The sequence below is a fragment of the Brienomyrus brachyistius genome, unplaced genomic scaffold (assembly GCF_023856365.1).
Source record: "Brienomyrus brachyistius isolate T26 unplaced genomic scaffold, BBRACH_0.4 scaffold153, whole genome shotgun sequence".
NCBI classification, from domain to species: domain Eukaryota; kingdom Metazoa; phylum Chordata; class Actinopteri; order Osteoglossiformes; family Mormyridae; genus Brienomyrus; species Brienomyrus brachyistius.
The window spans coordinates 248,220-260,548 of NW_026042428.1; the positions used below are offsets into that span (position 1 = coordinate 248,220).

A 12,329-nucleotide genomic window follows, 5' to 3' on the forward strand; every position below is an offset into this window, starting at 1 on the left:
TTCTTTCCCTTTTTTTACGCATAGTTCCATTCTTTACCGATCCTGATTACCACAGTCATTTCCTTTTCCTGACCATGCTGTGATGATGCTGATGGGAATCCCGTCAGCACGAGCAAACCGAAAGCTGATGGTTTTTTACCAAACAGTGGCTTGCTAAGAAGCCAGGGCAATACCACCTGGGGGGGGGTGGGGGTTGCGATTTTTTCTTCTGAAGTAGTATTGCATGTATGAACGGCACCATACAGGGTGATCTCACACCCTGTGCTGTGGTTTAATGGGTTGGTCACTCCCCCACCCCCTTCACAATTGATATAAAGAGAGTCAGTATCCCCCCCAGACCACAGCAGGAAATGCCCAGGGCAGACAAGGAACAGAAGCCTTCAGAGAATGTTTCCAAGGCTGTTCGTGGCTCCCAAACAAATTTTTTCCATCTCTGTTAGAAAGGTGGCATTTAGGCTGTAGTAACACACTCGACAGCCTAGGTGGCGCCTTTGTACAGAAAGAGGAGCAAAGGGAATTGTGTTCTGCTGTGGACTCCAGTATTTTATTATTATTTATCACAAACACAACTTACACTGTACTTCTGTGCAGTGAAATGCCTTTCCAGTTGCTTCCAGTGTGGTGCTTGAAAGGAAAAACACAAAGGAAGACAAAAGAATAAAGACAAACTTGTATAAAAAAAAAAAAGAATAAATATGGTTTAAATAACAGTAAATACAAAATACAGCTGTAAAATAAGACAATAAAAATAAGGATCAAGGATATTAGCAGTGCTAAATTTAGGATGTACAATGAAATTGTAGGAGAGCATAGAGCAGCCTTTCCCCACCCGGTCCTCAGAGACCCCCCAGGACGGTCCATGGTTTTCCTCCCTCCCTCCATGGACTGTTGGGGGTCCCCGAGAACCCAAAGTGAGAGCAAAAGGTGGAAAGTTCAGATCCATAAAGTACAAATCCAGACCACGATTTTGTTTCAGCCAACCAGTTGAGGCCTCTGTGACTGACTGTTTATGCTTAGTTGGTTGGCTGAAACAAAACCTTGGTCTGGATTTGTACTTTCCGGACCTGAACTTTTCACTTCTGGTGAGACCTGAAGGTATAAGTTTGTTCTCAGTCTCTTGCTTTTGGCCTCCCTGACCAGAGCAGAGAGGTCATTGTTGGGTTGGGATCTCCTGATTCTTCAGATGTTGTGTATCCTACAGTCTGTCCATGATTCAGGTTCATACCTTGCAAATAGTGACACTAACGCGCTTAAACTTTTAGCAAACACTTCAGCTTGGAATAGAGCATATTGGAGCAGACTCAGATTCAGTGGATGCTCCAACCTCCCAAATGTACTTCTAATTTTGTGTTAATCAACAAAAGTGATCAGAGCATTGCAAAGTATAAAGAGGGTCCTGCCAGACCTTAAAATGGCACGAAGGCTGAATATGGCTGAAGACTCGATGGTAACTTAATAAGTTAATAGCTTAGGACCCTTCAGACGTTTATCTTGCAGAGACAGATGTCTGTGGTTTTCAGGCTTGAGATTGTAATAACCGGCGCATGTTTTTCCTCTGCCTGACACACATGACACGGGGCGGCCCATTGTACTGGGTTCTTAGAATAACTCCTTCCCATTAAGCTTCAGAGATGGAAATTTAGGGCCTACAAGAAGTTAATATGAAGAAAAGTGATAAACCAGTGAACCAGATCAAGTGGATTGGAGCCTTGGGTCTTGCGTCCACTAAGTGCCTTTTACATTAAGCATATTTTCTGAATATTTATTTTCCATTAAGTGCTCAGGCTCAACCATTACAGCAGATCTCTTCATGTAAAATATCCCATTTAAGTGCTGCTTTGGCCAACAGTCATTTGTAAGGAAGATTCTTCGGTGCTAAATGGGTGTCAGCCAAGGGATGATTTGTTCTGAGGTCATACAGGGTGATTAGTTAAGATGCGGCAGCTGCCGGCGATCTGAGGCGACCTGAAGAGGGAGACAATCCCACGGCCCACTGCTGTCGGCTTGTACCTGCCCCGCTGAACCACTGACTCTTTGGCTACTGGTCCACAGTCAGCTGTTTACTTGTAACTGACTAAAATTATATTCAGTAACTAAAGGCCAATACAAGAGTAATGATAGCTTAGTGGTTAGTACACCAGGACCGCTGTTCCAGGGCTGGGGATTCGAATGCTGTGTGGAGTTTGCATGTTTGTTAGTGTGTGTGTGTGTGTGTGTGTGTGTTCCTGCCCTGTGATGGACATCCTGTCTTGGGTGTCCCTCCCAGTGATGGACCAGCATCCCGTCCAGGGTGTCCCTGCCTTGTACCCTGTGATGGACCAGCATCTCTTCCACTGTGGTGAAGTTTCACATAGGCTTCTGTGAGAACTGATTTTTGGATACATTTCAAGCTATTTACTAAATAATTTAGTTATTTTAAAGGCCTGTTTTTGGTCCTGGCCAGAAGGTGCCTGTTGAGTGTAACTTGGCGGTTTTGCTGCTATGACACAGTGTAAAACCTCCTACCTATATGCCTAACAACTTCAGTCTTACACTGATTTCATCAGTTTTTTTTCCCCACTTCCTCACATTCACAAAGGTTGATCTGAGGACAGCTCCTCTCTGCAGACCTATCTGGCTTCAGCTGGTTAAAACCTGTGCAGAGCAAAGGAGAGTGCGGTGCCAAGCGCTCCCTTCGTGCCCAAATACCGCCGATATTGTGGGACTGGGGGGGGAGTCTGCCGATGTGCCTTTATGGTAGATAATTGCTGACTACAGCCCCTGTCCTTTGTACTCCTACTGCTACACGATCAACACTCGACAACTCCAGACTCCTTTGTCGTATGCAAATATTCCATGCGCCACCCTACCCCCACTTCACAAACAACGAGGCGGTGGGTTTGCGGTTGGTTCGGGGCGACCAACTGTGGTACATTAATCTTGCGATCTTTTATGCAAAATTCACTGATTAAAGTAATAAACAAGTTAAGAAAATAAACAAAAGAAGGTGAGACTACGAAAATGTTTCAACACAAAAAATCATGCAAAAACAACCCGTTTTCATTTTTTCTTGAATAATAAGGAACATACAATTAATCTTCGTTATTTTTAAAGATTAAATCGCCCGCGCAATGCTGCAGGCCTATGGTAAATAGAGCATTTCAGTACTGATTTTATGTAACCTACTGCGGAGACCTGTACTATACGAAGGTATGAACTTCTTAGGAAATGACGAGCCGTGTTTTAACTTGTGGTCCCTGCACCTATATGGCATATAGAATAAACAGGCCCAGACACGGCACTTTCTATTGTCTGTTCTGTGTAAGACGGACACGTGTCTTACTTCCTCCATTTGCAGTGTCTTCGGGCCCCGAAAGACACGCTTTGAACTAGATACAAGTTCAAACTCAAGTCTGCGGTTCGCTGCTACTTTGATGAATATTTTACCCTCCGCGATTAAATTCCTCTGCGCTGACATCTTCGTTCTCAGTAAAGATGCAGTAATTGCGGCGCTTGCTGCCGGTTCCCTACGTCTTTGCGGCTATAATGGCATCGCCCGCCTGCTGTCTGCGCACATTATCGCCGCAGTCCCAGCTTCCCTTAAACGTGTCTGCTGATCTGCAGCGGCACAAACTCCCTTGTTTCGTCACGTCCAGTCATACAACATATAAAGAAATGGGACAAAAGTAAGTGGTTCAGATAATTAAAACAATCTCTCACAAGCGATACTTCCTCTGTTACCGACTCTGGGACGTGGACAATATATATTATAACCACGTAGATAGACACCGTATATATTATTCTCATATCGCATTAGCCATCATGTGCACAGACGTGAGCCAATGCTGCTGAAGGGGGGGGCGGGATGGCCTCCGTTATATTTCATGCGCCCACTTTCTCCGGGCTGCTTGGACGCAGGTAGCGGGTGTTTCCCCACCAAACTTCAGCGCCGCCCTCCTTAACTTCCTGCCTCCAGAAATTACACAAGACCAAGTTCAGCAGCTTCTCTGACCGACATAAAGCGATGTCGTGAGACGTTCACGGCCAGAAAAGGTTCGTATTCTGCATTAATTTCTTTTTCAAATAGCCTCTTTTTTTCCCTGGAATATTATTACGTGAAAGAACTAGCTGTCAATGCCCAGAACTGGTCTAGACTGGTTATCCGACAGGGACGATTCATTCAAACACATGGTAAAATAATGAACGCATCTGCTCCAGATCATTGTGATTATTTTTAACTTTGCTAAATGCCGAATGTAAGAGGCAGTCCCGCCATGGACGTTACTGGAACACGTCTTCCCCCGAGAAGCGCTCCATATCCCCCAGTGCCCGCCGGGACCGGCCGCAGTCGGCCGCGGTCGCCGCATGCTTCGCTTTCGGACGCCGGCATTAAGCAGCGCGGACGGCCGCGGCAAATGGCGTAAAACCCGATATTCTACGGCGGATCCCGGCTCCCCGTTACATAAATGGCACTAAACGTATTGTTTTCAAGCCTCGCTCAAATTAGACCAACCCGATCGAGCCTCTTGTATAATGGATTTGGTACCCACATAAAATAAAGGTGCAGGACGCAAGAACCGCCACAATAAACGCAGCCTAATTATTGCGGCGCCGGCATTTGATGCAGTTTGTATACATGCCCTTCTGTTATCTGCCCATAATCCCGGGATCGATCGAGAACTGCTCACGTCAAAGTTTCATTTTGATAGCTCTACAAACATCCATTTTGTGTTTATACATTTTATTAGATCAATTAGGCGCAAAGAGCATTTTCTTCAAACACATTCAGACAATGCCCTTTTGCCTAAAGCGTGATTGTTATTGACAGCACAGGTCTGCGCTGCTTTTCTCGGCGCTGACATTTAATTAGCGCTTAACATGCAATGGCCGGGCAGTAAACTCGGGCGACAGGTGCCTAAACCGGTATGCAGGGATCACCAAACTTTATCTAGCAGATTTTGGGTGTCACGGTAGACTGGAAATATCTTTAAAGTAATCAATCGTTATTTTATTTTCCCGCAGTTTTTTCCCTATTCGAACTGAATACAAAGCGTTATAACAACGTTGGTAATAGCTTAGATAATTAAAATCGTACAAATCATTGTCTCATTCACGTCGGAGCTTGCTTTTTATGCCGCTTTATGTGCATTTAACTTATTATTTCGGAACGTTAGCTCCTGTTCTTCATGCTGCGGCCAAAAAGTCGTTTTCAGTTCAGTGGGAAAATTAATGTTTCTGCTTCTTGTATTTTCACAACAGATGAAGAAAGGTTGATGCTTTTACGCAGCCTCTTCTTAAGTTGGATGAAGTAGAAAGTACTTCATTCTCAGGAAGTGAAGCGTCGCCTTTCTGTAGATTCAGTTTAAAATATAATCTTTATTGGTGTATCATTCCTTCAGTCTTTTGGGGGCATTTTTGCTGTTATGATGTGTTTCGGCAATAGTCAAAGTAGTTTCCAGAAAATGTTTTGCTTGTATACTTATCTAATAGACAAAGAGAACTGCATTAATTTTCATAAAGAAAACATCCGTTGAATTACGCAGAGCGTGTTCCGAGTGACGTATTCTGCCTGTCTTGTTATGCTATGGGTTCAGTCTTGTTACATCATCTCAAATTACCAGATCTGTTGTGCATGTTGTACTCTGCCATTATTCAGATGCGGTGTCTGAGTCACGCAGCAAGCTTTCTAGAGAGCAGGATCTCAATCTGTAGTCACCATTAGTCTTCACCATTAACTTGGTAGCGGACAATTTGCTGTAGATGAATATAGAAGATAGACAAACAGCACTGACCCTGATGGCCTTTTGGACCTCTGTGATGGAATTTGGTTGTGGAATGGAGTCTGAAACCTTCTGAGACAATCCCACAACACTGCTAGAGGAAAGTCTTCAGTACCGGCAGGTCTGAAGCCTTCTGGAATGTGCTCTCAGGTGTGGATCTTGTGGATTCCAGCCCTGTCACACTCCAGGCCCTGGAATTTCAAGTAAGCGTTTGCTTTGTCCTTGTCAGACGACCTAATAATGACAGCCATGCATTCCTGCGTTGTGCTCCTAATGGAAACTCGGGTAATACCTCCGGAGGTTGACATATTATTCTGACAAACTTGGTTTTAAAAGTTGTTTGGAGAGTTTTGCATAGTTTTCCAACTGACAAACCTTTCGTGATGGATGGGAAGACGCCTCGTAGGCAGCTGTTACTCAGGAATTCATTGACAGATGAGCGGGAGTCCTCTGGAGACCTCATTCTCATGTTCCGCTTGAGCAGGGCTCGGCGGTCCATCCGGCACCTTTCTCTCGTGTTCGCGAACAGTGCAGAAACGCGTTTGGTGAACTGCACACGACAGCTTGCCGTGTTTGGTAACAGGTAGTGTTCCCCTGTTAGCCAATTGCGATTCGGTCATAAGCAAATTGACCAATGTGTTTAACCCACACGTTTTTATGAGTCTTTGTTGCAATGACTTTACTAGTCACTGGTTAGAACGCCAGCTAGCTTTCGCTAAAGATTAATAATTGTCAGTCATTTATAGATTTTTATGTTGATCAGTGAGATGAATGTGTACCAGAACTTCAGGAGACACTTTCCACATCTTTGTTGCAAATGTTTCTAAGTTTGTAGAATTCCTGTAATAAGGGCAAACATACGATACTGTAGCTTGAGACAGACTTCAGTGCTTCACAGTTAGATCAGTAGCATTGTGTATACACATCTGAGGAAGTCTGTATGCCTACTAAGTGCTGTAGGTTTGGCTTGAAGATGTATGCTGAGTCAGTCACCTGAAATTTGTGGCCTGTTGAGGCCTGTCAATCTCACGTTCATGGGTGTGTCCCTGTAGGCATTTTTTTTTTGGGGGGGGGGGGGCATGCCTTTCCCTTTAATAGCAGTGTCTGTCTAGCATGGGTTACATAACAGTACAACCTTTGTCCAAGCAAGTGTTCAAAGTTTACTGGTGGTCAACTGTTCTACAGACCCGGTGGAGTCGGCGTACTCCAACATTTAACAACTGAGAAATATGCAAAAGCTAACCATTGATCATGGGAAGCCATTATGAGCATAGCTAAAAAAAATAACTAAAATGAAAATGCATGTTTTACTTATTGATGTTGGATGTTTCATCAAATAATGGCAGGATAAACTTAAACAATGGGATTGACTAAACTAATGATTTGGAATGAGTAGTGGAACTAATTTACAAAGTCGACTGAAAAATCTAAGTTACTGAAAATCGCTGAAAGTTTGAATGGGAAGTTCAAGGACACATGCTTGGTCAGTCTCAGACCTCTGTTTGGTTCAGACCCGGGACTGTTTAAGTTGTAACGGGATTACAGAAAATATTTAGTTATTCCTCACAGCTTTACGTGTGAGAGGCTTGTTCTGTGCCGATTAGTAGGGTAGGGTTAGCTGGGAGAGAGGGGTATGTTTGTGTTGGATAAATGCTTTGAAGCATGATTTGGGGTGACATTGATATTAGCTGGGGAGGCTTGGGAAAAGTGAGAAATTGCAACTTGAGACATAACAAAACATTACTTGGCTGTACTTCACTCTGCAGCAATCTCGCCTAGTACAATGATCTACAATAGTACATCAGTGTGATGGATGATGTTATTTGGGAGTCGGATAGTATTGGCATCGGACTCTCCTGTGGATTCACTGTAGGAAGAGTCTTTGGGTATTGTATTGAAAGTTGCTGGGGAAAATAACAGTGTGAAAATAGTGTGTTAAGCGTACTTCACGCTCTACTAATTCGTTTTTCTGTTTTATATCCTCAAAATGAAATTCCTAATGTTCCTTCAATGCTTCTGAATTTTTTTATTACTGTTTGACGAGTGTCACTGATTGAGTTTAAGCTAGCCTAACATGGCCCTTTTTTGTATTCTTTTATTGTAGGAATGTTCACCCTCACGGAAGTAGCCTCTCTGAATGACGTCCAGCCAACATACCGGATACTGAAACCATGGTGGGATGTGTTTATGGATTACATTTCTGTGGTCATGCTGATGTTGGCGATATTCGCTGGGACAATGCAGCTAACCAAAGACCAAGTGCTCTGCCTTCCCATTCACGAAGGGGACGACATGACCGATGAGCAGAGATGCAGTAACCGCATCACTGAAACACAGTCCCCTGCCCTCAAAGTCCTCGGTCATCCTCAGCCGACTGGCGTCAAAACGGATCTCGATTTTCAGCAATACGTCTTCGTCAATCAGATGTGCTACCATGTAGCCTTACCGTGGTACTCAAAGTACTTCCCGTATCTTGCTCTCATCCACACCATTGTGTTTATGGTCAGCAGCAACTTTTGGTTCAAATATCCAAAGACCAGTTCAAAGATCGAGCATTTTGTGTCCATTCTGGGGAGATGCTTCGAGTCTCCTTGGACCACGAAGGCATTGTCCGAAACTGCCTGTGAGGACTCTGAAGAGAACAAGCAGAGGCGCACTGGCCAGTCATTACCGAAACACATATCCACAAGCAGTGAGGAGGACAGCTCGAGCCCAACTACACCAATGCTGCCTAACACAGGTGTGAAATTCTCAGGCGAAAGACCTGTGATTGAAGTCCCAGGCATGACCATTCTGGACAAAAAAGATGGCGAACAGGCCAAAGCCCTTTTCGAGAAGGTGAGAAAGTTTCGTACTCACGTCGAGGATAGTGACTTTATCTACAAGCTCTATGTCGTTCAGACAGTCATCAAAACCGTGAAGTTCATTGTGATTTTGAGCTACACTTCCACTTTTGTCACTGCTATTGATTTTTGCCATGTTTGTAAGCCTCAAGTCACCCATCTGACCGGCTATATGAAATTCCAGTGCACGCACAACATGGCGTTTATGCTCTATAAGCTCCTTGTCAGCTACATGGTTCTGCTTTGCATCTATGGCCTTGTGTGCTTGTACACCCTCTTCTGGCTGTTCAGGAGGCCCCTGAAGGAGTACTCTTTTGAGAAAGTCCGAGAAGAAAGCAGCTTCAGCGACATTCCTGATGTGAAAAACGACTTCGCGTTCCTCTTACACATGGTAGACCAATATGATCAGTTGTATTCGAAGCGGTTTGGTGTTTTCCTGTCTGAAGTCAGTGAGAACAAGCTGCGAGAGATCAGTCTAAACCACGAATGGACTCTCGAGAAGCTGCGGCAGCACGTCTGTCGCAATGCCCAGGACAAGGTGGAACTCCATCTCTTCATGATTTCAGGCCTCCCAGATGCAGTCTTTGACCTAACCGATCTGGAGGTACTGAAACTGGAGCTTATCCCAGAAGTCAGGATAAAGGCAAAGATTTCCCAGATGACTAATCTCCGGGAGCTGCACTTCTGTCACTGCCCAGCTAAGGTTGAGCAAACAGCCTTCAGCTTCCTCCGAGACAACCTGAGGTGCCTTCATGTCAAGTTTACAGATGTGGCTGAAATTCCAAGTTGGGTTTATTTGCTGAGGAGTCTGAAGGAACTGTATTTGGTTGGAAACCTACATTCTGAGAATAACAAAATGATAGCCCTTGAGTCTCTACGAGAATTGAGGCATCTTAAGATCCTCCATCTTAAGAGTAACCTAACCAAGATCCCAACAAACATTACGGACTTATCGCCACATCTCATGCGACTTGTCGTGCATAACGATGGGACTAAGCTAGTAGTGCTTAACAGCCTGAAGAAGATGCTCAGCTTGGCTGAGCTGGAATTGCAGAATTGTGACCTGGAGAGAATCCCACATGCTATTTTCAGCCTTACCAATCTGCAGGAGCTGGATCTGAAATCCAACAGCATTCGCACCATTGAAGAGATCATCAGTTTCCAGCACCTCAAGAGATTAATGTGCCTCAAATTGTGGCACAACAAGATCACTGCCATTCCAGTGTCCATTAATATGGTGAAGAGTCTGGAGTTGCTCTACCTTTCACACAATCATCTGGAGTCTTTGCCCGCTCAGCTGTTCCAGCTCCCAAAATTAAGGCATCTAGATGTTGGCCACAACTCCATCGTGGTAATCCCAATTGAGATTGGGTTTCTGCAAAACCTGCAGCATTTCGCCATCACTGCCAACAAAGTGGAGGTGCTTCCTAAACAGCTGTTCAAATGCGTGAAGCTGAGGACACTCTGCCTTGGGCAGAATTCCATATCCGAGATCCCAGAAAAAATAGGCCACTTGGCCCTCCTCACGCAGCTGGAGCTGAAGGGAAACTGTTTGGACCGACTCCCATCCCAGCTGGGCCAATGTCACCTTCTCCACAAAAATGGTCTCAGTGTGGAAGACCATCTCTTTGATACCCTGCCTCTAGAAGTCAAAGAGACGATCAGTCAGGAGTCCAGTGCTTCCTTTTCAGGCTGAGTACAGCGTTGGTATACGATGCATAGAACAGGGCGATTTGCCTGTGGTCTGTACCAGTGGGAGAGATGTAGACGTGGAGTGGTGGTCCTCAGTGGCACTTCTCTGGGTAACAAGCGAACAAACCCCTTCACTGCTGGAAAAGTGACAACAGGAGATCCTGCGCTTTTCATAGAGAGTCTAGTGAAAGCAGTCGATTTGTGTTTTCCATACACTATTTTATTGCCACATTTATATTCAATGTAACTAAGCCTAATTTCCTCCCCACTTTAAGAATATGGATTGTGGGCCTTTTTTATTACGCAGTTTTAATGTTGGTTGCACCATTAATGGTAGCATGGATTATGTTGCTCTATATCGCTACTATAATTTTGTGTGCCACCATTTTTTTTTTTTATGGAGTATCAAGGCTTATAAAATGTTTTGGGAGGGGAGGAATCTGGCAGTTGAAGAAGCTGGCCTTCCTCGCCATTTGATTTTCTTCTGGAGAAGTTTCCGAACAATAGCCATTTAGAAGTCTGTAGATCTCCCGTTCCGCCTGTAGGGGGTGCTGCAGCTCATCACCGCCATATTTATTCACTTTAAATGTTTTTACCTGCAAACTCAGCAATGCTTTGGTTTATTTGTGAGTATTTAAGGTGGGTGGGGGGGGGGCTGCTGTACAGATATAGAAGCAAGATACACGTTAGGTGTCTAATTGTGAATTAGATACTGCCAGCAGTGGGGGCGGGTAGCTTTTGCTCGCTTTATTAAGCTTTAAGTCTCTTTCTCCTTTGGCTGTTTCTGTGGCCTGTTTTCTTTGTGGTACGTCAGCTTCATGTTTTATTTTCCTCGTAATTGTACTAAGAAGTTTTTTTTTTTCAATATTTATTTGATCAGTCTTACCACTGTATTATGTCGGTAAGTGCAAATGACTGAAAACTGCATCAAGAAGCCAAATACATTTCAACTTAAGGTAATGTACCTTTAATACATAAATGACATCACTGCCGCTGGTTCTCTTCATTGAAGTTGTATAAAGATATATTAATATAGTATGTGCACAAAGTATGCCAGTAACTTAGTGAAATAAAACTAAGATTGAAATATTGCCTGCTGATTTTAAGCTTTTTGGAAAGCATGGTCTTAAAGATCACCGTTATTTAATGAGCGACTGTCCATGGATCTACGCCTACCGATGGCTACAGGAAACATTAGAAATTGCGCAGATCCATGTTTCTGAACAGTGCTGTTTTAAACAAATCATTGTCTTGAAATGTTAAATAATAGTATGTGAAACACAACAGTAGTTTGTCTTATAGTGCAGGGTGATGTGACACTTGCAGTAAAGGATTATGCATTTCAATTCCCACTAATTTAAAAAGAAGGTTTAATACTTATTTGTGCTCTTTTGACAATCATTTTGTACGCAAATCTTTTACATGCTGTAAAGAAATGATCTTATTTTATATGAGAAAATGGACCAAAATATTACCTGAATTTAAGCCTTTTAGCTGCAACTGATCTTTTCTTAATAAAAATAAAAAACGTAAAAAATACTAACATTTCTAAATGGGTTGTTTGAAAATGATTTGTAAATGTGACACACTTAGTAATGTCATTTTGCAATACTGCATTGTTACTAATTTAACAGGCTGGGTGATATATATGTTAGTAACTGTCAGATTCAGATGTTTTGCACAGTCAAATTTTGTAATTGTTACTTGTTTCCGTTTGGTTCGGTGTAGCGCTAAGCTACATGACATTACTGCTCTGTAACTATTTGCATTTTTTATTTCTGTATATTTGCAAAATACTTTTTATCAATAAATATAATTAAATGGTTTCCTTTACGTTCACGTGGCGTTTCTGTTTTTCCTCCTCATACAAGGTATTGGCAAGTCGGAGATGAAGACAATTCAGTGCTGTTGACTCGATGTCTATCCATGATTGCATACAGCTTCCAGATCAAAGATATGTTTTCTTTTAACATTTAACTTAACTTTTAACTTGTTACATTATAGTACGATGCATGCGGCTGTTCAATAATAGTTT

The 12,329-nt window shown here is 43.3% G+C and overlaps 1 protein-coding gene across 2 annotated transcripts; it reads left to right on the forward strand.

Moving 5' to 3' along the window:
* Nucleotides 1-3,873: 3,873 nt before the first annotated feature.
* LOC125728078 (volume-regulated anion channel subunit LRRC8D-like) lies at nucleotides 3,874-12,127 on the forward strand. 2 transcript variants are annotated; one of them, XM_049005144.1, is made up of 2 exons: nucleotides 3,874-4,032; nucleotides 7,864-12,127. In XM_049005144.1, the coding sequence occupies exon 2, from the start codon at nucleotides 7,866-7,868 to the stop codon at nucleotides 10,296-10,298; it is 2,433 nt and encodes an 810-aa protein (XP_048861101.1). In that variant the 5' UTR covers nucleotides 3,874-4,032; nucleotides 7,864-7,865; the 3' UTR covers nucleotides 10,299-12,127. The 2 variants fall into 2 exon arrangements, with proteins under 2 accessions (XP_048861101.1, XP_048861102.1); XM_049005145.1 differs by lacking the exon at nucleotides 3,874-4,032 and adding an exon at nucleotides 5,270-5,962.
* The last annotated feature ends 202 nt before the right edge of the window (nucleotides 12,128-12,329 follow it).